General features: G+C 40.8%; 1 protein-coding gene across 8 annotated transcripts in view; it reads right to left on the bottom strand.

The window, feature by feature from the left end:
* garnl3 (GTPase activating Rap/RanGAP domain like 3) overlaps nt 1–27,843 on the bottom strand; it is a 104,071-nt gene that overhangs the window by 47,576 nt on the left and 28,652 nt on the right. For all 8 annotated transcript variants that reach the window (XM_079815630.1, XM_079815632.1, XM_079815634.1 and 5 more), the window contains one exon: nt 24,333–24,402. In XM_079815630.1, coding sequence (XP_079671756.1) covers nt 24,333–24,402 — 70 coding nt within the window. The remainder of the gene's footprint in view (nt 1–24,332; nt 24,403–27,843) is intronic.

The following is a 27,843-nucleotide window of genomic DNA, read 5'->3' as shown; positions in this document are numbered from 1 at the left end:
TACAGATCCCTGTGTGTCTGATGATCCATCTGTGTGCAGCATTGATCACTTCATCTGTGTGTCTCTGTGTACACACATACATGTTTTGTTTTCATGTTTCATGGGGACTTTCCATTGACACAATGATTTTTATACTGTACAAACTGTACTACCCATCACACAAAGCTTTCTGCATTTTTACATTTAAAAAAAAACATCACTTGATACACTGTATAAGCGGAACTCGAACTGCGTCGTCAAGTGACAACACTCTGGGGAACGCCCACAGCGTTACGCATCTGAAGTATGAATGAAATCAAGCCAATCTGATTGGTGGTGCGTCGTGACGTAGTAGATGACGGCATACCCGGAAGATACAAAAAGGAAGCTGATGCAAACACACACTAGCTTTTTTGCTCTTCAGCGAAGCGCTATGTGTAAAAATTGTCTGTCTATTTGGTGTTGTTTTGTCAAATATATCCTTACAAGATGGCTAGTGAGCAACAGTTCACAAGGTGTGTGCACCCGTGTCCGCGATTCATTTCGGGCACGGACACACACCTTTTGTGTGTACAATGCCTGGGCGTGCAGCACGCTAAGGCGGCTCTCGAGGGAGCCGCCTGTAGTGAGTGTGAAAAGCTGCCGCTCAGGGTGTTGCGCTCACGGCTGGCTGTGTTCAGTGAGACCGGCCAAGCCCGCGAGCCCCAGGGTTCTGGGCCCGCTGTTGCTGAGGCACGGCGGCGCCGTAGATCATGGGGCTCGCAGCGGGACCTCGTGACAGGATATGGGACTGCTGAGGCACTTTCCCTATCCTCGTCCGAGGACTCCGATGTTCTCCCGGTCCGTGCGGAAGCCCGCGATGCGGCTTCTTCCCGCGGGGCGGAGAACCCGATGCTTCAGCTGTCTGGCTCTGAGGAGTCGGATGTGCTGAGCGTCGAGGCGGGTGCAGTGGAGCCTGAGCCATCCCTTCATGCACCCGCTCCAGAGGAGCTAGTGGAGGTTTTGACACGCGCTGTGGCCAAATTAAACATCCATTGGCCGCAGGAAGAACCGGAAATCCAGCCGCCCAGTAAGCTGGATGAACGGTTCTTCAGGCGCAAGCCTCAACCTCCACGCCGGGGTCTGCCTTTTTTCCCGGACCTACACAATGAGTTGTGTAGGTCCTGGGATAAACCCTATTCGGCCAGACTAACCAGCCCTCCAGTACTCGACTTCGGTAACGTACTGGGGGCGGCCGAACAGGGTTATGGGACACTGCCGAGGGTAGAGGAGGCTCTCGCGAGCTACCTCTCTCCCGAGGCCGCTTCGTCCCTGAAGACCCCGGTATTGCCCGCCAAACCAGCGCGCGATACATCAGCGCTGGTGGGGAGGGCATATATGGCGGCTGGACGGGCTGGTAGTTGCCTGCACACTATGGCGGTGTTGCAGGCCTACCAGGCCGACCTCCTCAAGGAGCTTGACGAGGGCGGGGCCCGTCTCCGGACGATGTCCTCGAACTCAGGAAGGCCACCGATTTGTCTCTCCGCATTGCCAAGGAGACGGCCCGTTCCATCGGTCGCTCCATGGCGGGTATGGTATGTGTGGAGAGGCATCTCTGGTTAAACCTGTCGGGGATGAAGGAGAGAGAGAAACACTTTCTCCTGGATTCCCCGGTCTCGCCTTCTGGGCTTTTCGGCGGTGCGGTTAACACATTCGTCGAGAGGTTCCAGGAGGTGAGAAAACAGGCAGCGGCCTTCCAGCAGTATCTCCCTCGTCGATCCAGCTCTTCGGGGAAGGCTGTCTCAAAAGGACAGCCTCGGCCGTCTACTAGCTCCTCGCACCGGCAGGTGCAGAAAGAGAGCGTTGCTTCTCGCGCCCCTCCTGAGGGAGCTTGGCAAAAGAGGCGGCGCTCTCGTGGCAAGCCTTCAGAGCCTAAGGTCGATCTGAGGACCGTCCTTCAGGCGAAGAAGGCTGCCACTAAGCGGTCCTAGCTGCGGCTGGATCGCTCTGACCGAGGTCGTTTTCCCCCCGGAGCTCTCGGGAGATCAGTGCTGTGTTCCCGCCGTCACAGACGCTTCGGGCCTCACTGATCTCCCGCACACGCGTGTTGTCTTCGCTGCCTCCAACAGGACTTGCGGCTGGACAGCAAACGTGTGCACCCACCGAAAATCGTTCATCATAACTCTGCTAGACGGCTCTCCGTGGCAGGTTCCTCTGAGGAGGGATCTGCTCTCTCAGGCAGGGGGCACAATATTTCACCCCCGGCCAGAGTTGTGGAGCCTCTGGGTCTGGCCCCTGAGGGGGCTCGGTACCTAGAGGCGGGCCTGTCAGCAGAGGTAGTCGAGACCTTACTCAGCTCCAGGGCTCCTTCTACCAGGAGACTGTACAGCCTCAAGTGGAATGTATTTTCCACTTGGTGTAGAGAGCGTGTGGTGGATCCAGTTAACTGCCCAGTGGCTTCAGTGCTGGAGTTCCTCCAAGATCGCTTCTCCGCTGGTCTTACCCCGTCCACCCTGAAGGTGTACGTGGCTGCCCTTGGGGCTTTCCACGCACCTCTAGGTGATGGACCTTTGGGGAAGCACCACCTGGTTGTACAGTTCCTCCGTGGGGCTCGGAGGATGAGGCCGGTAGCTCGCTCCAGAGTCCCAACCTGGGACCTGGCGGTGGTTCTGGAAGGATTGGCTGAGGCCCCCTTCGAGCCACTGGAGCTGGCTGAGCCTAAGAACCTGACCTTGAAGGTGGCCTTTCTACTCGCCATTACCTCTCTGAGGAGAGTGGGAGATCTCCAGGCTTTGGCGGTCACGCCAACCTGCCTGGAGTTTGCCCCCGGCAGAGTAAGGGCCATTCTTCACCCTAGACCGGGTTACATTCCCAAGGTTCCATCTCAGGGAGCCCGGTCTCTGGTTCTTCAGGCTTTCCATCCCCCTCCCCACCTGACGGCGGAAGAGGGGAGACTTCATCTGCTCTGCCCGGTCAGAGCTCTGAGTATTTATCTAGAGAGGTCTTCCCATTGGAGGAGGTCAGACCAGTTGTTGGTGTGCTTTGGCTCACCCAAGAAGGGGCTGCCTGCGTCAACTCAGACGATCAGTAACTGGATCGTCCAGGCTATAGCCACGGCTTATAGGGTGCGCAATTTGCCTTCACCCATGGCCGTGAGGGCCCATTCCACCAGGAGCATGGCTTCATCTGTGGCCCTCCTTTCTGGCGTCTCGCTTCAAGAGGTATGCGAGGCGGCCGGGTGGGCCACCCCGCACACCTTCATACGTTTTTACAGTCTGCACCTCCCGGTGACGCCTGGTGCTCGAGTTCTTGCGTCCTGAGTGTGCCTGGGTCTCCAGCTTCACACTGGGACGTGGGGTGATTTCGGTGTGGCCTAGTGGGTATTAACGTTCCCCAGAGTGTTGTCACTCGACGACGCAGTTCGAGTTCCCTCGAGGGGGAACGTCTCGGGTTATGACTATAACCCTTGTTCCCCGAGAAGGGAACGAGACACTGCGTCTCGTCGCCACACCTATCACGGCTAGAGCGCTTGCTTCATCGCAAAAGAGCTAGTGTGTGTTTGCATCAGCTTCCTTTTTGTATCTTCCGGGTATGCCGTCATCTACTACGTCACGACGCACCACCAATCAGATTGGCTTGATTTCATTCATACTTCAGATGCGTAACGCTGTGGGCGTTCCCCAGAGTGTTGTCACTCGACGACGCAGTGTCTCGTTCCCTTCTCGGGGAACAAGGGTTATAGTCATAACCCGAGACGTTTTCCTCGTGGGGACCAAACAATTTTCCCACAAGGACAAGGATTTAAAATATTGGCATCTTAGTGGGGATATGTTGTGTAGCGTCTGGAGTGTCTCTCAACTAGGATCAAAGTGATCAGAGATGCTTTCCTCCAAACAGCTCTGCATATAAATTAAATTTCTGCCCCACTGGCTCCGGCGGGTCTGAGTCAAATGGCACCTCCGACTGTTTAATGGCCAGCTAGAAGATGACCAGAAGATACTAGCGATGGCCCTTTCTGAACTTCAATCAGATTTTAATCAGCCAGAACAGTTCCCTCACCCTTCAGTCTGGAGGGGCCATGGGGGGTTGACTCTAACACAAACACACACAAACACACACACACACACACAAGCATTCCCCTCTATTTAGCCTTTAATTAAACTATCCCAGAAATTACATATATGATGATTTCTTAAGTGTATGCATGCTCCCTATATTTCTTATGCTTGCGTGATGTAAGAGCTATCTTAAACGCTCCAAATTGCTCTGTATAGAAGATGCACTGCCTTCATGTCTGTAAACCAAGGCATGTCTGATGTCTAAATGTTCCTTTTTCTCTGTCTTAGTCAATGGTACAAAGTATATGATTATGAGATGTACCACTAGTATGGTTAGGTCTTTGGAGTGAAACTTTACTAATTCTGGCTTCCAGCAAGAACATTCCATTGAGTAATAAAGTCCGAACAAAGAAAGTCTCTCCCGCCTGAAATTCACACCAACGATTGGTCGTCTCGGGGAAAATGGGCGTAGTTAATGGACTTTAAAGGACAGAAACACCCACACATTGTTGCTCAGTCAACTTGCAAGGACCCCGACGAGACAAATTTCCTTTTCCTCCCATCTCATCAGCGCGGCTTGCGGGCTTCGACCTGCGAGCCGGCGCGGTCCAGCCAAGCTGTTGTTTCCTTTGAAGATCGACGTGCTCCGCGACGCAGTCAGCGGCGCGTTCCACCAGACGAGGAACTCAGCTGGACGAGATGAACTTTCCCTTCCAAGACGCTCCCTTCCCAAACACCTTTAAAACTCCCGCGGACCAACGAAGCTCCGGAAGAACCAAACGGAGAGAGCGCTTCAGTGCACGAACACTCTGAGAAACGCCAACGCACGCATCTTGCTTTACACAACACCAAGAAACCATGCAAGTATCAATTCTACCGAAATTTAGATGCGTTTTAAGATTGTACCCCTGTTTAAGGTGATATAGTTCTTGCTGGCTCCAATGGTTATGTCTGGGAAGGTGTCGGATCGGACACGATCATACCCTCCTTCCTTTCCCTTCCCCCTCATCCTCCTCTTTACTTTCCACTATTCTGTAAATACATGTATTCTTTATGTAGTCATATGTAATTGTAGTATTAGTCTTTATTAAAACCATGATATTCACGTTTTGATTGTCATTGTTTTGCTCACGGAACACGAGTCCCTTTAATGTCAGATCTAAGCTACGAGCTCTTATAAGCATCGTTGAATGCTTTAATTAATACCATAACTCGGAAAGTTTGTCCTTTGTGGCCAGAGGGATAAACTTCCCGAAAATTGGGTAGAAAGAATAGACCTGGTGAGTGGATAAAGAATCTCCGCTCGTTCTTTAAACGGAACGGAGAGGAATTTTGAATCAGCTCCCTAGGTTATTCTGTGATTATTTAATATAGATATATCTGTAGTTAGTTGCAATAATTTGTTGTTAACCATATATATATTACATATTGCATAAAATACAGAGGTTAGGTATTCCCCTTTTGGGTGATTTTGGAGATTTGTGATTAGATTATAACCCATTATGATTAATCATAAATCCCTAAATATTAATACCCATAATTCCCTATTGAGCTAATTTTTAATTTAAATATATATGTAACCCTAAGACACTACAGTTGTCCCCATAACGAAGGGTCTACCAGGACACAGACATAGACAGACAGACACAGACAGACGGACAGACAGACAGACAGACAGACACACAAACACACACACACACACACACACACACACACACACACACACACACACACACACACACACACACACACACACACACACACACACACACACACACACACACACACACACACACACACACACACACACACACACACACACACACACACACACACACACACACACACACACACACACACAGTAGTTTAATTGAAAGTCTATCTGCTCAGATATTGCGTGTGTATGTGGGACAATCACTTGCACCTGACACGATGTAATCTGGTCTTTGCAGTAAAATTGCAACATCCCCCCAGATGGAACAATGTTGGTTGCTAGGCAACAGAACACAGAACCTCTCCCATTTCCTTTTCTTCAGTCACCTTGTTTTCCTACTCACATTTCTCTCACCTTTCTTCTCCACCTGTTGGTCTCCCTCTTCTGCACTCTCTCTTTCTCTTCCCTCTTCTTTGTATCTGGCAAACCAAACTGCTAAAAACAGACTGCAGCTGCACTACAGCTAGAGAGAGAGACTAGCTGTAAGGGTAAGATTGTCGTTGTATGTGTGTGTGTGTGTGCGTGTGGCAGATGGTCTGCCTTGGCTTGAGAATGCCAAAGGTCCAGGCAGATCATTCTAGATAGACTCTTGCTCTCACACTAATCAATTAATAAGCCCTCATTTGGCATCCTAGTTGAGATGAATCAAGACCAAGAAGATTTTTTTTAAATATAAGATAGATATATATATAAAGTTTATTGGTGAAACAGTCCTACAATCCACTTGGTTCGAATATCTGAACTGGCATGATGCATGCTTGTTTTCTTTTGATTAATAATACACTATTGCAAAAGTTGAGACGCCTGCCTTTACATGCACATGAACTTTAATGCCATCCCATTCTTAATCCGTAGGGTTTAATATGGAGTTGGCCCACCCTTTGCGGCTATAAGAACTTTTCTAGGAAGGCTTTCCACAAGGTTTAGGAGTGTGTTTATGGGAATTTTCGACCATTCTTCTAGAAGCGCATTTGTGAGGTCGGGCACTGATGTTGGACGAGAAGGCCTGGCCCGCAGTCTCCGCTCTAATTCATCCCAAAGGTGTTCTAGCGGGTTAAGGTCAGGACTCTGTGCAGGCCAGTCAAGTTCCTCCACACCAAACTCGCTCATCCATGTCTTTATGGACCTTGCTTTGTGCACTGGTGTGCAGTCATGTTAGAACAGGAAGGGGCCATCCGCCAGGTCTGTAGCTATTGACTCTGCAGAAAGTTGGCGTCTTCTGTGCACTGTGCGCCTCAGCATGCGCTGACCCCGCTCTGTGATTTTACATGGTCTACCACTTTGTGGCTGAGTTGCTGTTGTTCCCAATTGCTTCCACATTTATTATAATACCACTAACAGTTGACAGTGGAATACTTATGAGAATTTCATGAATGGACTTATTGCACAAGTGACAACCTAGCACTCTTTTGGCAATATAGTGTATGTGTTAAAATCGGTTTTTCTATGTACAATATTTTTCATAGTTGCAATATTCCCAGATAATATGGAACATTCTCAGAACTTCCCTAATGTTCTGGAAAGGTTCTTGCAAAGCTATGAACAAATGTTCTTCCAATAGTGTTAATACAATGTTAGTTTAAATTTATCTGGTCTTTAATAAATGTTCTCAAAACAATAGGACAAAAACTATCTATACATCGTTCATGGAATGCTTTAACACGAGTTCACACCCGTGTGCGTGTGGATATCGTAACATTCGAGTCCACTGGAGGCGAGTTGCAGAACCCAAGTGCAGTTTATTTAAATTCTCATAGTGCACAGATACACAATAAACAAAGACTAGGCTTGGCTTAACACAATATGAACTAAACTTGAACAGACACAAACTCACCAACCAACGGGTTACAACATCAGTACTAGACAAAAACGCATGGCAAATACGAGGGCTAAATACACAGATGCTGCGTCCCAATTCGCCTACTTATACTACGTCCTAAAAGTATGTACTCTTTTTGTGAAGAAAAAGTACATACTTTTGAGTGTGTAGCAGAAAAGTATGCAAGCTTTGGGACATACTACTTCGTCATCTTTAACGGACTCTGTTGCTTAGTTAGGTGAGTCCCGTCACCGTAAACTACCCTGTCAATCATCGTCACAGTTCAAATCCTCCACATTCAATTTAATTTCCTACCGTATCGGAGAGAAATATAGTAGCACGTTGGTCTGCCATTCGTGGGTCTTTAATGCAGAGACTCCTCTCATGTGTTTGCAAAGTTAATGGCCAAACGTATCATTACAAAAGTTCACAATGCTGCTGCAGGTGAAATATAATGTGGCTAACATTGAATAAATATCTTTTCGTCAGGTTAAATACTGATAATTGCTCACTCAAGCCCCTTTATCTAATCCTCTCTACTTAGCTGTCAGACTCGCGTAACCATCATTTTTGTAGTTTTTTAACACTTTTTTTATCCGCGTTTGTAGTTCTCGCAATGGGTTGTGGGCAATATCAGCCGTTAGAGTGCGCATCGATCTGCACTTCGAATTGTGACCAGAAATAGTAGACCATCCGGGAATCTTTGGAATACTCTTTTCAACATACTACGATTTGGGACATACTAATTCTTTTTTCGAATACTATTTAGTACGGATAGTATGCGAATTGGGACGCAGCCAGAGACTAATGACTAGACAAGACACACCTGTGACCAATGATTAAACAATGAACCAATGACAACATGACACAAGAACCCATGAGGGCATGGGAATCACGTGACAACCAGGAAGCATGACAGTGAACATGACAAACTAAGGCCCTGTCCCAAATGGCACCCTAAACCCTCGCGGTCTTCCTCTGAGTCCGCACTTTCACAGCATAACGGCGCTCACCAGTGCGGGCTCGGCAGAAGTGCGCATCGAGGGCGCATATCGACCTCGAAGGGGGCGCTCGCGAGCAGCCGAGCACCCTTCTGAGACCTAAAATGACAAATGGGACACCCTGCGGTCTCGTGGACTTAACGGACACGCACACGCAGCGGCCACTGTAAGTCCCCAAGACCGAAAGTGCACATGAAGTCTGCCATTTTGGACAGGGCCTAAGAAACAAACCATGCCACACTGTGACACACCAAACCCAGAGTACCCTCCGTGTATGTAAGTGGTTAGAACTAAAGTAACATTCACAAGTAACAATCATATGATGTTTGCAAATTTTAATGTTTCCTTAACGTTTGCATAACCAAAAAAATAAATAAATAAATAACGTTTTTAAAACATAAAAAAAGTTTTGTATGTTCAGAGACATCAAAAGTGGAAAACGTTGGTTAAAAACATACATTTATACACAAACTGACCGTCAAACACAACTTTCAGATGACATCTTAGCATAACTGCCACAAAATGAAACACACAGGTTTCTGGGATATCAAAGGCAGTGAAGGATACATGGTCTATGCTGCCTTCAAAATTTGATCAGATGAAGGTCTCTTTAGAGTTGGGTGGGTTTCTTAAAAAATGTATTCCGTTACAGTTTAAAAAAATGCTTTAAAAAGTATTTAGTAATGTAATTCAATCACCACAATATAAAAGTAATGTAATCTGATTACTTTGTTTTTACTATAACGAATTACAGTTACCAGATTTTTGTATCCTGATTACGTACTGGCATTACATGCATTTTTGTTACTACCCAACCCTGGGTATCTCATGGAACAGGAAGTGACGCTAACATTAGATTTGGATGTGCCTTGATGCCCTTCTACCTCGGAATGCATCCTCCAAAGCAGCATTTTAAGCTTTCAGCCAACACAGCCAACGTTTTCATAATTTAATGAAAATGTTAGACTGAAAACATTATTAGAGCATATTTTTGTTAGCTGGGTTTGAGCAGTGGAAAACATGTGCAGAACAGTGAATGTACACTGACTGCAAAACAGGCAAATCAGTGGTAGGTAAATAATCAAAAGGTTCTGTGGGTACATTTCATACTGTTTTAAAATAGATTCAGCTGGATCAAAACCCTTGAGACAACTTGACATTTGCCCATGACACATGCCTTTGATAAACAACATCCCCTCTAATGAACTTACACACCCCAGGAATCCACTTTAAGCATACAGAGACACAATTACTTGTGTCTCATTATTTTATTATTTTTTTTATTATTTTGCTCTGTGACATTCTGTGATGCTATTAAGGTGTTTGATAAATTCCCTTAGGTTAATGATAGAAGGATAATGACAGGACAGTCTACCAAACTCAACCATAAGTTCAACACACACACACACACACACAGAGTCTTGTTTGCTATCTTTGTGGGGACTCTCCATAGACGTAACAGTTTTTATACTGTAAAAACTGTATATTCTATCCCCTTACATTTATCGGTTACACGAGTCCCCATGAGTCAGTGTGCAGTCAGATTGAAGAAAAACATGAACACACACACAATCAAAGAAGCATGGAAGTGCAAGAAAGAGAGCAAGAGAATCAATGCTATTGTAACATTGATCTTTTTAGAGAGCTTCTGTATGTCTTCTCATGCCTCACACAAAAGAGCAAGAGAAAGAGAGAGAGACAGTTGAGATGAGGAAAGAGACAGACACAAATGGAGAAAGCAAAGCATCTGAATCTGAGAGGAAAACAAAAGGAAACATTTCCATAATCTAAATCAGTCTACACAGTGGAACTGAGCTTTTGGTGAATTGTGAAATACAGAACAGGTTTTATATACAATGAGACCATCAAACAAAAGCCTACAATTAATCTTTTCGTTTTTTTTTTTTTTTTAAATTGGCAGGACATTAATCATTGCAAGTTTTGTGCTACTTCAACTTTTTTTCTTCTTAAAACAGTTTAATTGCATACAGGGTAGAATAAAAAAGGATAAACCCAGTTTGAACATCCCAAAGTGGAATATCAACATAAAACTTGAAGAATTTACATACAGCACATACAATTCACTGCAGTTTCCAGGGAAAACACTAGACTAGAGGCAGTAAAACACCAACAACTTTTATTCTTTTTCACACAAATTATTATTACAGGGGTGTTAGAGTTATGTTTCATTGTGTTTTTCCCTATTTTCCTCTGACTTAGTTTCCGAGTGATTAGTCTGATTAGTCATTTAGTTCACAAATTAGTCTCATTGGTTAACTCGTTAGTCTCTGGCTGCATTCCAGTTTGTTTTTGTTATGCCCTTCACTTGCTAACTTCACTCCATCTTTTTCACTCGGATGTGCGTCATTGCTTACGTTGCATTAATGTCCACTACTGGCAGAACCTTTGCAATGGGCTGAATGGGAACGTCCTAAGCCCTTGATCACTTGGAATCCGCTATGGAGTTGATTTATTATTTATTTTTTCCCTTACAAAATTGTTTAATGCAGCATTCTATATGTAAATAGGTGAGTTTGGGTTATTTTAAATATTTAAAAAAAAATATATTATATATCATAGTGTAATTTGTGGTGGGGTAAATTAAACGCGATATGCGGTGACATCACAATTGTGTTACATTGTGGTACCAATGAAGGTCAAAATCGAGGGAGCGAGGGTCTGTCCATATAAACTTCCCTTGTCCACTTCACAAAGTGGAATGCACTTCAAAATGGCGGCAGGGATTCACCCAAGGGGAAGTGTTTAGGGAAGTTCACAAGTGCGTGTCTAAAAGTGGAGTGGAACGCAGCCCCTGTATATTTATAACCTGTGTTATCCCTCATTCTCAGTACGTTCTTGTTTGTGTTTAGTTTGGATATCTCCCTATTCTCCTGAGTGTTGTCATTAAAACACTGTTATTTTAAGGTATGTTTAGTACTTAAGTGTATGTTATGTATGTATGTTTGTTTGTTAAATGTGTTGTAAAATTCATAAAAAATATGTTTAAACCCACTCTTCGTGCTGTATACACACGCTACCTGTGACAAGGGCAGAATGACAAAAAAATAAAGCCTTATTTTGCAAGGTTCCTAGCATAATATTACCTCAAAACACTTTTACCTTTAAAACACTTTTACAGTGTAGAGGGCTGCATTGGGTTTTGGACCCAACGCAAATCTCGTGGGAGCGGGCGGTCAGAAAATTTAGTCTTCAGTATTACTCAGAAGTCTAGTTTCAAATATAATTGCTTCAAAGTTTTGGTGCTTTATGTAATGTTATGTAGTGTAAATGATAAATCCCGTTTAACATTTGTGTTAGCTACTGTATACAGGCCACCAGGGCACAATACAGACATTATCAAAGAATTTGCTGATTTTCTATCAGAGTTAGTACTGGCTGTAGATAAAGTACTAATTGTTGGTGACTTTAATATCCATGAAGACAACGAAAAAGACGCATTGGGATTAGCATTTAAAGACATTCTAAACTCTATTGGAGTTAGGAAACACGTGTCAGGACCCACTCATTCCATAATCATACTTTACACCTAATATTGTCACATGGAATAAATGTTGATACCGTTGAAATTCTGCAGCAGAGCAAGGACATCTCAGATCATTACCTAGTATCATGTATACTTAATTTAGCTAAGGTTGCAAAGCCGCCGCCTCATTTCAAAAATGGCAGGACAATCACTGCCGCCACTAAAGATTGCTTTTTAAATAATCTTCCTCATCAGTATCATCTCCTCAGCATCCCACATAGCTTAGAAGAACTCGATGTTGTAACAGAAACTACTGACTCTCTCTTTTCCAGTACTTTAGACACAGTTGCTCCCCTGCGCTTAAAGAAGATTAAAGAAAATAGTCCAACGCCGTGGTACAACGAGCACACTCGGGCCCTTTAAACAGGAGCCAGAAAAATGGAGCGCAGCTGGAAGAAAACAAAACTAGAGGTATTTCGTAATTCGTGGAAAGAGCGCATGATCACATACAGAAAGGCCGTAAAACTGCTAGATCTGCTTATTTCTCGACTCTCTTGGAAGATAACAAACACAACCCTAGGTATTTATTCAATACATTAGCTAAATTAACCAAAAATAAAGCTTCAACTTCTGATGGTTGTAAACAGCACAGCAGTAATGACTTTATGAACTTCTTTACATGTAAGATTGATAATATTAGGAAGAACATTTTAACCATGCAGCCGTCTACTACAGTATCACATCAGACAGAGCATTGTAGTGTCACTGAGGAAAAATTACACTCATTCACTGCTATAGAAGAAGAATTGGCTAGACTCATTAAATCATCAAAATCAACAACATGTATGCTCGACCCTGTACCGACTAGGCTATTAAAAGAGATGCTACCAGAGGTCATATATCCTCTTCTTAATATAATTAATTCATCTTTGTCATTAGGATATGTACAGAAAACTTTTAAGTTGGCTATTATTAAACCACTTATTAAAAAAACGCAACTTGATCCTACAGAATTAGTCAATTATAGGCCAATCTCAAATCTACCCTTTCTGTCAAAAATACTTGAAAAGGCAGTGTCTTCACAATTATGTGAAAATTCCTTTTTTTAGAAAGAAATGATATCTGTGAGGATTTCCAGGCAGGATTTAGACCGTATCATAGTACTGAGACTGCTCTCATCAGAGTTACAAATGATTTACTCTAATCATCAGATCGTTGCTGTTTCTCTATATTAGTGTTACTCGATCTTAGCGCTGCATTCGATACTATCGCCCACAACATTCTTTTGAATAGACTCGAAAATGATGTAGGCATTAGTGGAATTGCTTTGTTATGGTTTAAATCATACCTATGTGACCGTTATCAGTTTGTAGCAGTAAATGAAGAGATGTCACACCGATCACAAGTTCAGTATGGAGTACCGCAGGGCTCAGTGCTAGGACCGTTGCTTTTCACCCTTTACATGCTACCACTGGGAGATATCATTAGGAAGCATGGCGTTAGTTTTCATTGTTATGCCGATTCTCAGCTCTATATTTCTTCACGCCCTGAAGAAACTTACCAATTCACAAGATTAACGGAATGCATAGCTGATATAAAACATTGGATGACCAGTAATTTCCTGCAACTCAATTCAGAAAAAAATGATTTTTTAATTATTGGACAAAACGCTCCACAAGTAGTAACCTAGAATACTGTCTAACACTTGATGGCTGCTCTGTCAAGTCCTCGTCGTCAGTGAGGAACCTGGGTGTAATCTTTGATACCAATCTTTCATTTGAAAGCCACGTTTCTAGCATCTGTAAAATTGCATTCTACCATCTTAAAAATATACCTAAATTACGGCACATGCTCTCAATCCAACCTCAAGGCTAGATTATTGTAATGCTCTACTGGGTGGTTGCCCTGCTCGCTTAATGAACAAACTCCAGCTGGTCCAAAACGCAGCAGCTCGAGTTCTTACTAGAACCAGGAAGTATGACCATATTAGCCCAGTTCTGTCAACACTGCACTGGCTCCCTATTAAACATTGCATACATTTTAAAATCTTGCTTATTACTTACAAAGCACTAAATGGTTTAGCTCCCCAGTACCTGAGTGAGCTCTTAACACGAAATCAACTGCAGGCCGTCAATCCTTTTCCTATTTAGCACCTAAACTCTGGAACAGTCTTCCTAACATTGTACGGGAAGCAGACACACTCTGTCAGTTTAAATCTATACTAAAAACACATCTCTTTACTATGGATTTCACATAAAACACTTTTTCAATTAAATGATTGTTAGGCTGCATTAACTAGGTCAGCCGGAACCGGGAACACTTCCAATAACACCTGATGTACTCGATACATCATCAGAATAATGGCATCTACGCTAATGATAGTTTCTCTGTTTTATCCCGAGGTTTACTGCAGTCAGCCGGATCTGGGCCGTATCCAGATCAGATGGTGGACCTGCGCCAAGACATGACCAACGCATGACCCTGAAGTGTCTGCAGAGACCGCTTCAATTAGACTCCCCCAGAAGTTGCCTCGTCGACACGGCATCCTCAATAAACCCGTCTCCGGCGTGATGGCTCCAATTGTTCGAATATTACAATTTAATAATGGTTAAATCGATATGTCATCCTCAATAAACCCGTCTCCGGCGTGTTGCCTCCGATCCTTCGAATATTGCACTTTAATAATTATTTAATCAACACATCATCCTCAATAAACCCGTCTCCGGCGTGTTGCCTCCGATCTTTAGAATATTCCGATCTATTATGACCTCTGACCTGTAAAGTTTCCAGAGTAATAATCATACACTGCTTGTTAATTGGCCAGAGGAGAACTGGCACCCCAGCTGAGCCTGGTTTCTCCCAAGGTTTATTTTTCTCCATTAGGTCACCTGATGGGGTTTTGGTTTCCTTGCCACTGTTGCCTCTGGCTTGGCTTGCTCAGTTGGGGACACTACATTTTTCAACTAAATATCCAAATAAATCTAATTATTAAACTAAATTAACCATATAAATTACTGATCTAAAGCCCACACTGTCACTGTATGATAATTGAAATGAACTGATGAACTGAAAAACATCCTGCAGGAAAACCGCGGACTTGGCAACACTGCTTGGGGCAGATAAATACCTGCGTGCAATCCGCGCAAGCAATGGAAAGCGGCCTTCGTTCGCGCGCCAGTAGTCAAGGGGATTGTCGCTTCTGGCAATGGGTAGTTCAGCTGGATACGTCTCTATTTGTTCTCATACCGCTGACATGCTTAATCTTTGATAGGCAGATGCGTCGTGTGATAACAGCTCGACCGTGAGTGAAACCTAAGCACTTGCGCACGGATGGGAGGAGCGGGTGACATTCATTTTTGGTTTACGTTTTCGGCTGTTTTTTTTATTTCGGCCCGAAACCGATAATGCCATTTTCGGCGTCCAAAATTTCGGTGCACTACTAATTCAGATAGACCATGGTGTAAAGTATTATGTAGAGTATTATGGTATTATGAGAGAGAAATTGACTAAACACGTGCATTATCTGCACTTATAGCATATAACTTAAAGCATATAGCATTTATTCCTCAGGTTGATGTCCATATTATATACATTATAAAATATCAGTTTGAATGTCCGCTGAGGAAAATGATATCTTTTTCTTTGTCCTTTTAATTGTTAATGGGATTTCCTATGACAGCGCTCAAACAACTTCCTTGTTGTTTACAACCAGTCCCTTCAATTTGCTACTGACTTACTCATAAAGGCGTAATAATGGAACTTTCACTGAAGTCTATATCACGATCACTAACTGACACTTTCTCAATACCAAATACGGCATATTATTTATTTAAAATAATATTTATTGAACATTAATATTTAAATTATAGAAGACAATAGGAAATAAACACAAGCAAGCAATTCAGTCAAAGGAACAAATACAGCACTCTAGCACCGGATTTAAGTAAAAAAATTGCCTAAATATAAAGTTATGAAACTTAAGTTATGAAATTTTTCCCTTAACCCAAATCTTTTTGTTCTGGAACAAGTAATCGATTAATAAGACCAAAGATGGCCTTTTTGATATACCCCAAATTAATCATATCACATGTTTGACCACTACACATAAGAAAGAGATAAAGCTGTTCTCGGCGGGTACATGAGCACTGGCCGCTGACAACCTGGAGCTTTTTAAAGCTTTTTATATATGAGTCACATATTTGAGGTCTAAATAACAACATTCTCACCTAAAAAAATCTTAAAACTGCATTCCGTGACACCAAACCGGTAGTATTTGTAAAAAATATGGTGGATTTGCTCGACAGCCATGACAGTCGCCGCAAACAGAGTGATACAAACAGTGAAACAGTTCCAGTGCTGATACAGGGAGAATATTGCACGGCTGGAAAATGCCCTCAGCCAATCAGATTCAAGAAACAGAACGAACTGTAAGGTAACTTCAATGTAGCTACTTTTTGTTTGTAGCTGACATCAACTATTTGTATGTATTATTAGCTTGTAACACTATCTGCACAATACATACACATGAACTTATCAACTACAGCTGAATGAATCTGCGGAAAGAGAGAGAAAAAAGGAGAGTGGATGGAGAAAGAGAAAATAATTTAAAAAAGAGTTTTAGTTAAGATATATTATATGTTATATTTAACAAAATAAAGGATTTCCCTCCAATACTATAAATGTACACCCACACATATTATAAATGTACTATTCATGCTGACTTGATGTGTAAAAGTGCGCTGTTCTTTTCCCTGCAAGTCATTTTTCACCAGAATTACACACAAAGTCTTTGACAACCTTCAGACAATCCAACACTAAACCAATAAATGTCTTCAACATTGCTTCATTTTGTCCCATCTTTATGACAGTGACCCACCCACAACATTGGACACAGTAAGCATGAGTCACTCCTCATGCTTTATATGATAGAGCTGCAGGCAACAAGTTCCACTGAGTCCAACATGCTAATTTTACACACCGCTGTTGCTCTGCAGCCAACCCTCCCTCTGCTCAGCATATGTGTGTGGGGTTTGAAGGCGTTTGGACTCAGTTAGAATCAAATAATTATAATAAGAGCAATAAGTCACGGGCAGAATATGCATACTGTGAGATGTGTATATGTGTCATCATGCAGCGTTATTAGAATTTTCAATACGGCCAGAGGGAGGCCCTCATGACTATATACACATTTAATTCTCTAGTCAGCTATATCTGTTATAATACTGTATCTGGATCAATAGTATAAGATAATTCAAACAACAACCTCTAAAAATCAGGAGATCATCTTCAAGAGCTATTTGTATTTCTAAAGAAATAGTATCAGAAATTATAATTAATTATAAACTACTAAACCGCACAGTGCCAGGCCAGCATCCAATATACGGTATAAGATATAAGATATAGTATATAAATATATAACAAGATATACACCGATCAGGCATATCATTATATTGTGTTAGTCCCCCTTTTGCTGCCAAAACAGCCCTGACCCGTCGAGGCATGGACTACACTAGACCCCTGAAGGTGTGCTGCATGTGGTATCTGGCACCAAGATGTTGGCAGCAGATCTTTTTAGTCCTGTAAGTTGCAAGGTGGAGCCTCCATGGATCAGACTTGTTTGTTCTACACATCCCACAGATGCTCGATTGGATTGAGATCTGGGGAATTTGGAGGCCAAGTCAACACCTAAAACTCATCATCCTCCTCAAACCATTCCTGTTCCATTTTTGCTTTGTGGCAGGGCGCATTATCATGCTGAAAGAGGCCACATCCACCAGGGAATACCATTTCCGTGAAAAGGTGTACATCGTCTGCAACAATGCTTAGGTAGGTGGTACGTGTCAAAGTAACATCCACATGGATGGCAGGACCCAAGGTTTACCAGCAGAACATTGCCCAAAGCATCACACTGCTTCCGCTGTCTTGCCTTCTTCCCATAGTGAATCATGGTTCATGTGTTCCCCAGGTAAGTGATGCACACGCACCCGGCCATCCACGTGATGTAAAAGAAAACGTGATTCATCAGACAAGGCCACCTTCTTCCATTGCTCTGTGGTCCAGTTCTGATGCTCACGTGCCCACTGTTGGCGCTTTTGGCAGTGGACAGGGGTCAGCATGGGCACCCTGACTGGTCTGCAGCTATGCAGCCCCATACGCAACAAACTGCAATGCACTGTGTATTCTGACACCTTTCTATCAGAACCAGCATTAACTTCTTGAGCAATTTGAGCTACAAATTGCTCAGTAGCTCGTCTGTTTGATCGGACCACACAGGCCAGCCTTCACTCCCCATGTGCATCAATGAGCCTTGGCCGCCCATGACCCTGTCACCGGTTCACCACTGTTCCTTCCTTGGACCACTTTTGATACTGACCACTGCAGACCGGGAACACCCCACAAGAGCTGCAGTTTTGGAGATGCTCTGACCCAGTCGTCTAGCCATCACAATTTGGCCCTTGCCAAACTCGCTCAAATCCTTACGCCTGCCCATTTTTCCTGCTTCTAACACATCAACTTTGAGGACAAAATGTTCACTTGCTGCCTAATATATCCCACCCACTAACAGGTGCCGTGATGAAGAGATAATCAGTGTTATTCACTTCACCTTTCATAATGTTATGCCTGATCGGTGTATATATATCTGAATTTATCAGCTTAAATGACCGGTAGAGACAGTTGACAGTAAAACTGCAACAACTTCTGTGGGATAATTCAAAATAAAATAGTAATTTATCAATAATATCCATTTCTGATAATCCCAGGTCACGCAGGTTTGTTTACGCATTAATCTCATGGTCACAATAAATAAATGTTATTCTCTCAACATTGGCTCTCAAGGCCAAGGCTTCGTATTGTGTGGCCACAACACAAGGATGTTGTTACCTAGTCAAAATGATCTTGTGGCCACCACATATCACATAGTTAATATGTCAAGTCATCACAAAAGTGAACTGAACATGTCCCCTCCCATTCACCGTATGCTTTAGACACAACCAAGCAAATGTGACGACTTAATGACTACAATGCTTATTTCTCAATAGAAATGGAATAATAATTAATTTGCTCCTATCAATTGCTCCATCAGGTGCCATTAAAACCCTCAAGATCTCTTCATCTGGTTGGTTTTTGAAGGCATTTATAAATATTAATTGAAAGAGCTGTAAGAATAACTGACAATAAAACAGAGAAAGGAAAAACCTCACAAACTTTTTAAAGCATCACACAAGTAAGAAATATAATGGTGAGTGACTGAGAGACAGAAATTGAATGAGGAACATTGAGGCATTGAAGAGCACATACAGCAATGTGTCTGAATGGAGAAAAAGTGATGTAATGAAAGAGGGGCATTGAAGCATAGTTATGCGTCACTCTATATTGAAGCATAGTTATGCGGCACTCCATATCAGATTTCTGTTTCTCATGATTTCTGTCGGGATCATAAAGGTTCTAACCTTTATATCAGGACACATCTTCAACCTGTATGTACAGGTGTGCAGTGTAGGTCAGCTGTGTTCTCTCCATCCTTTATGCTATCTGCTTTCACAGACTCATGCTGATTAAGTACTGTTATAGACTTCAGATATGCTGCTGTGATGATGACAAAGCATTTTCATTTGCTCTCTTTGAAACATCCTATTTCTTGCTCTTTCAAATGCTGATTACAGGTGACCAGGTGCGATGCAACAAGGTACCTCTTTCATGGTAATCCCAGTTTTTCAACAATCAATGTACAGTATATTAAACATCAAACATGGATGAGAGATTGATTGCGGAAGTTTAGAAATATTGGATATTTACAAAATGCTGGTAAAATATTGCAGGTAACGGGCTGCAGTCATAGCCACAATAGACCAAGTCCTCAAAATAATCAGAAATGATAACCAATATTTAATATTATTGATGTTGCTGTCCTTCACTCCATTACACTGTGATGGTCAATACCATTATAGTGATGATCAATTTAACCGTAGAAAGTTTGGCTGTTCACAGACGCTGAACACTTCAGTTTTAACAGTAAAAGAGTACAAGGTAAGAAGTAGCTGTTTAACTGTTTAACCAGCCCAATCTCACGGCAATTTGTACTAATTTTACGAGGTGGCTAATTCGTACGAATTGATACGACCTCACTCGTAAGAATTAATACGATTTTTGCTAATTCGTACATATTTTACGAGTTACCAAATTCGTATGAATTCATACGAATGACCTACCCCTGACCCTGCCCCTAAACTTACCCATCACGTGGGTTTAGACAAATCGTACGAATTCGTACAAGTGAGGTCGTACAAATTCGTACGAATTAGACACCTTTTATTCACTCGTATGAATTAGTACGAATTGGTCGTGAGATAGCGTTGGTTTAACGATAGAAATGTTTAATCACTGACAATTAGGGGTGTAACGGTACACAAAACTGACGGTTCGGTACCTCGATTTTCAAGTCACGGTTCGGTACGGATTCGGTACAGAAGTTTTACAAAATTGCTTTTTATACATTTTTATTCAACACCGGTTTAATGAAAAAAAATTGTGTCTGTCCTTAAATGAATTCATTTATAACTAAAAGTTTCTTAAAGATAATGCTGTAAACTATAAAGGGAGCCCTTACTTACATATTGCTATTAAAGATTAACAACAGAGCCCAAACTATTAGCCAAAATTCAGTTGCTATTTATTTTTAGATATAATAATCAACACTCATAAGCTTCACATAAGGCAGTTTTTGCATTAACTTCTAAATCTAATTATTGTTATTCGTTGTTGAAATATAATCATTTAGTGGCTGTAATTTTCATGACAGGTTTATTTAAACATACATTAAATAAACAAGACATCACTAACAGGCTAAGTAGTAGGCTAATGAATATATATAGGCTAATATAATGAATATATAGGCTAATATAGTGCATGTATGTATTCAGTGAAAGAGTTGATTTCCCTAGTGAGCTAACAGCTGTGGACACTGAATGACTTCTGAGGTAAACGTGATTCTCCATGACATTGTTTACAAGCTGTTTTATTGTCTTTCCGCGGTTGAAACACCGATAGAGCGATTACACAACATATGATACATTTCAGTAAGTTGTAATGTATCCTCAACATACCTTAAGAGATATTAATTTATGTTTATTCTTTAGTAGGAGATGATTGCATTCACTCGCGCGCTGCCGCTTGAAGAGGAACTGATACGCGTCTATCAGTCATGTCACATTAAAGAGCGTTAAAACAGCATTTATCGTTTGAATTTTGTGATAAAATGGACTGAATACTCAATATGTTCATGTGGGAACTCGGATTGAAGTGTGTTCCGTGCTTTAAACAAGCCGACTGTTAACTGTTAAAGATTACATTCATAACCGCTTGGTACACGCGTGCACCGAACCGAAAGCCCTCGAAACGGTTCAATACGAATACGTGTATACGAGTACGATACGAGTACGTTACACCCCTACTGACAATAATATCCAGTTATGCAAACTATTCTATGCTAACTTTTTTTGTTTGAATTGAACATAGACTATACAGTAGTAGTACCAGTTATGTAATTATTAATGTAATTTGTAATTGAATGTTAAAGAAAAGAAAACGTAGCATAGTAGGTATACTATTAAGAGTGAATGTGAGCATATTTTAAAATAAAATATGTATAAATAAAAATTACCATTACACTTGTGACATTTGTTTCCCCCTCCAATGTTCAAGATATGGTTACAGCCTTGGTATCTTTTTGGTATCTCGTATGTTACCTAATTAAGTAGTCAACCTTTGACATCACAGTCCCTCCATCCAAAGATGTCTACTTCCCTACTATAAAGTATGAGAAAAGCATTATGTCAAATGAGCAGTATGTCCGAAGTCAACATGGCTGATATATTTCATCCAGATTGTATATATACTACACACATGCATATGTTACATAACGATGGAAAAGTCATCAAATGCAGCACATATTCTGGTTTTCCAACTAAATATTGCATTGGGTGTTGATCTGTGATCAGTCTAATGTCTTGGTTGAGTTTGCTGTGATTATAGGTTGCGAAGTTTCTAGATAATGTCTAGCCACTTCTAGAAATGGTTGATAGGCATGTAATAACGTTTAAAACATAAGTCATGTTTACATTAAGCCATCATACAATAATGAGAGGATGGAGCACTTGAGAAGCTTTTAACTTAAAACCTTCATAGACACACGCGCATTACATACTTCAGCCCTTACATACACACTTTGCACTTATAGGTCATAAAATCACCTATAAGAGGACCCCTAGAGCTAATGCACTTTGCATAAACTGACTGAAACATACAGCTAGATGTAAAAAATTACATCTAAAACATCAAGAGCTTACACATTTCTTTGGTTCTCAGGTTGCATCCTATGAAAAGTATAGTCACAAAATATGTTCCTATAATCATGCTCTGATCATAATTCAGACAATCAGAGTCTGTTTGTAATCTGTATGTGTGGCTATCTACCCTGTGTATGTATGTTTGCACATTATAATTGTATAATAATGTGATCAAGGCGGTCAATACTGATATTTTCCCCTCATGATGATTACACTATTAAATGCAAAACATGCACATGCAAGTGTTAATGTAAAATGGTATAAAAATGATGAAAACCATAATAGAAGCAATTAGCAGTATAATATAATAATTGATATAACGGAACAACACTTTCAGACAGATACACGCACCAACCAATGATTCCACCCAAAATAAGAGACACACATTCAGGGATAATGAATGTAATTAAGCACAGCAATCATTAGAGAAAAAGAGAGAAACGGTACAAGCTTGTTTTCATAGTAACCTAGATTAATAAGAGCAATGCGGCAAATCAAAACAAAACAACAGAAAGAAACAGAATAAAAACAAAACAATCATATGGAAAAATAAAGACAGACAACATAACAAAAGAAAAGTGGCTTGCATGCATTCATTTTTTTTTTTTAAATAAACTGGATATAAGAATGGGGTAATGTGCAATCAGATGGTCATTACCACAAAATAAACCCCAACAGAGAGAAGAGGGCCGCTATGTGAAACATATTACATGGCCACTTACTAAATAAATAAACGGACATGAAATATTGATTTGAGTTTAAATTATTTTATTATGTGAGAAGAAAGAGAGCATGGAGTGTCCAGGATCAACCCTTCCATGTTTATTTTTGTGGTGACTTTCTGAATAATAATGTAAATTATTTAAAAAAAAATACATGGACATAAAATATTGATTTGAGATGAAAATTGGAGATTTTACTGCCTTGTAGAAACTGTGAAGAAACAGAACACATTCACATAGCGGTCATATTGCCCTGGACAACGGTCATTATTCAAAAATATCAGAATGAGCGACTGACCAAAACAAATCGAGTATTACAGAGCGCAATGAAGGTACTATTATGCAACAGGAAATTACGAGATCTTCTACACAAGACAAAAACATTCTTACCAATATTAGTGTCACAACAACATGGTCATACATACAATCATATAGTGATGTTCAAAAATCTGGGATTCGTAATCGAATTTAAACCCAAAAATAAAAGTTTTGGGATTTTGAAAAATGTAAAACAACAATAACAATAACAGCAACAAAAACAACCCAATGAGATGCTGAGATGAGATGCATGTACATTTTTCAAAACTTTAAAAACAATGAAGTTATTATGCTGATAACATATAATGATAATGGTAATTGTAATGATAATTTGCAAATAAATAAAAAAAATTGTATTAGTGATCTCAGACATTTGGAAGCCAAATTCTCTCCTTTTCTCACACATATTTATATTCTCCATCTGTCGCGCATGATAATGCGTGTGGTTTTGTGACATGTTTCTATCTGACACAAGTTCACCCATTTCATTCTTCCCACAAACCTCTTGCACGTTTCACATAGGAAGTAGCATCTAGTGTGGTTTTAAGCCACTTCCTCCATGCAACAACTATCTAGGAGAGACAGACACCGCTGAAAAGTAACACACCCACATCAACTCAATACAGCAACACGTGTTTGACCAGTCAAAACACTCTTTATATTAATTATGCTATAATTGTGGCTATTTAGCCTATTGCAAAGCTCCTGCTAGTGTGAGATTGTTTAATTGAACTTCATCTCAAGAACAATTTAATTAGCAAGACGTACAAATCTCATTTGATATAAAAGACCAAACCACAGATATATAACATAGATATATAAGGAGCAACACGTAGCATCCAAGTTCACAGCAGGTGGAGGAGGTGGAATATGTAAACATATACAGAAGAGCTAAAATAGGACGGTCCTCACCAGTTCAACTGATCCATAGTGTTTCCGGCTGAACTCTCCTCTCCTGCACCCAAGATCCTCTGATGCTGAGCTGCAAAACAGAGCATATAACAATTCAAACTGATTTCATGATGTTTAACGGCAAACAATAGGATCTTTTCATTCTCTTGGAAAGAATTGTTGAATGTCTGTATGTTTTACGCTTATAAGACAATCTTATTGTAAATTTGATTTCTTATATGCTTTGCTATTTGACTCATCAAACATACAGACAGAAACAGCATTTTAGTTTCAATACCAGAAACCTGGGGCACGTTCAAAGCTCAAACCGGTGCGCAACGTTTTGCTACGGTTTTCAGTTGAACGTCATGTTTCCATGTGTGCAACAGGTTTGAGATGCGTTTTATCTCGTTTGGTGGGTGTGTCAAAAATGTCAGCCCAATCAGCAGCAACATGTATATAAAACACGCGGTATTAAAGCTACACTATGTAACTTTTCCGTCCACTAGAGGTCGCCTGTTCAAAACAAAGGCGTAGTTTGATGACGGCACGTTTGAGCGCAGAATCTTGGGACATGTGGTCTTCACCTCACAGCCGGTGGAAAACAGTCAGGATAGGACTCGGGCAGAAATCACGTTCATGGATGCGATTATTAACATTACTGTAGTCTGAAGCAGAGCAGGACCGAGTGTTGTGGAGCTGAGCAAGGCCGCAGGAGCGATTGAAGAGCGGGACTGTTATTATGGCATAGTCGCCAGCGGGACTTTTATTATGACACGGTTGCCGGCGCCACTTCCTCTTTTCCAGTCATGAGTGAGGTAACGCAACTCTGTTTATCGTATTAGATATATCTGAGTGTGTTGAAAAGGAAGTTATGACGTTCGCTCGGCGGCTGCTATGACACTTGTTCACACTGCAGTGAGAGTAAAGTGTTTCACTGAATAAAACCGGAAACCGAGGGTGACGCAGATATGACACAATCGACAGGCGACTCCCTCACACGCATAGCTCACACGTCCCGGTTCCTTGGTTCAAATAGCAATTTTCTCACAATTTACAAATTGTTGAAAACATTTGGGATATTCTAAGTACTCAACTGAACAAAATATATAACACTGGCCTAGTGGTTTCTGGATATTTTACTGCAAAAATCCTACATAGTTCACCTTTAAAGAGACAGCTCACACAATGGGTCCAAGTAAAGTTGTTTTTTTCGCTGCTGCTCGGTATACGCAACAATTGAAGATATTAGAAGACATGATTGTCGTAAAAAAAAAAATTATACAGTATTTATATCAACATGATGATGTATTTATTCATTTTTAGCTTAATTGCAAGGCAAAGTTCATATATGGTAATTACGTAAGTGCTTTACATAAAAATGAGAACGAAAATACAAGCTATTAAAAAAGTAAGAACTAGAAATAAAATCAAATAAAATTAGAATTGTTTACCAGGAGATAAAAAAAGGTTCATTAAATGGGATTGGGATGTTGTCTTTTATTCTGGACAGCAAGGGCAGTGATTGCATGTATTTTGCAGTATTAAACACTTATTTATATCGATTTCATCAGGCTCCGAAAATTCCTCAAAAAGAACACAAAGAATGACCTTCTCAGCTGCCATAGTTGCAACTCTTGCGTCATCAGAACAGGGTGTTCAACGCAGCACCGTTTCCGTTTAAAAAACGTTTTGCAACGTTTTGTTGGGGCTGAACGCAGCCCAGCTTTCCAAAAAGTAGAAGACCCGCCCACTTAAGTTTGACACTTTTCGAGTGAGGTTGTTTCAGATTATTGGAGCGAGAACCGCATGCTCAGTGACGCAGCTGACAACTAGACATCACACATCTTCCCAAAACCTTAAAGAGGATCTCTCTCATTGAAACCACTTCACAGGAAGACCATAAATGCACTAAAGGTGTGCCATTTCTGTGCCACTATCATCACCAAATAAAATAGCAAACGTGGTAATGTTTTTAAACAGGTTTTCCAAATTTCCCCTGCCAATAAGTATGGCCCACAATGGCCCAGAACTATCACTTGTCCTATCAAATCGACGCAGGTGCCTTTTGATAGCAATAAAAAAAATTTTTATAAGCAATTGTTTTTCAACAAAGTGTGTGCATTGCATTTATGGAGTCACATTACAGTTTTATTTCCAGCTATTATTGCAAATATAAACTAGTATAAAGAAGTATTTTAAATAGTTTTATTTGAAAGGAAATACACCTTTAAATAATATATATATTTAAAGGAAAATTATATATATATATATATATATATATATATATATATATTATATATATATATATATATATATATATATATATATATATATATATATATATATTATATATTATATATATATATATATATATATATATATATATATATATATATATATTATATATATATATATATATATATATATATATATATATATTAGAGGTTGCATCCTTCGAAGAACTCGGACTTAAGAGGCTGCATCTTTCGAAGGCCACAAAGGTCGGAACGAACGTTGTTAAATGGGACGGTCTAGCATATGGAGGACTGTTCTTGTCACCTAGCAACTGTGACAACTACCTTTGATGCGTAACAGTAACTTTTGTACTATACCTTTTTTTAAGGTTATATTAAACTGTTTGAAAACAAAACAGGGTTCACAAACTGTCTATATTTTCACCATGGTCGACTTCTGTATATAATACAGAGTATAAACTATATATAATAGCATCTTAGTAAGACATGTCAATATTTAAACTGCTTTAAAGTGTTTTCTTTCTTTCTTTTTTTTTTTTTACAATTGTGTAAATTGCTGTGTAAATATTTGAGGTGAATTCAGCAATTTCTATCCTGTCGTCACACAATGAATTTCACGCATTTGAAGGAGCCTTCGCCGCTCAGCGATGATGCAATCGATTTTCGAATGTGCCCTTCGAAGGATGTAGCCTCTGAATTGGGACGCAGCTAACGTTAGCAGGGAAAGAACAAATCAAAACGACTGTCCTGATTTGGTCCATTAACCCCTGTCAGCCATTGGCTAGACAAATACATAGACCTAAAACTAATACCATTGGTTGAGCCAGTGTTGCTATGTCAGGTTGAAATGCTTACTGTAAACAAAAAAAATCCATCATAAGAGCAACAGTGTTTACTTTTCAGAGGCATCAACCTACAAACGTCTTACTTATAGATCTGTATATTAAACTGGGATATGAAAAAGTAGTTTTTTATGTAGAAAATACAAACACCACCTTTAATAACGCTGCTGTTTTAGCTAACTACTTGTGATTCTGGCTAATGCAGTACTCATCAAATTATTTTCTTTTTCATTATATTTGCTTTATCGAAGACAGCATCCTCTGACTGAGGTTTAAACTATTTTTATGCTGAGCCACATGAACGCTTACATTTATTATAGCCATTTCACTTCAAGTGCAATGTAAATAGTGCATGTGAGCAAACACATTTCCTCTGTGTGAGGGCTATCATTATGTTTCCATTAGTGCAGAATGCAGCTATAATGTCTTTAC

Source organism: Gobio gobio, assembly GCF_949357685.1.
Source record: "Gobio gobio genome assembly, chromosome: 4".
Lineage (NCBI taxonomy): Eukaryota > Metazoa > Chordata > Actinopteri > Cypriniformes > Gobionidae > Gobio > Gobio gobio.
The sequence above is the reverse complement of the archived record's forward strand: the minus strand, read 5'-3'. Positions and strand labels throughout refer to the sequence as shown.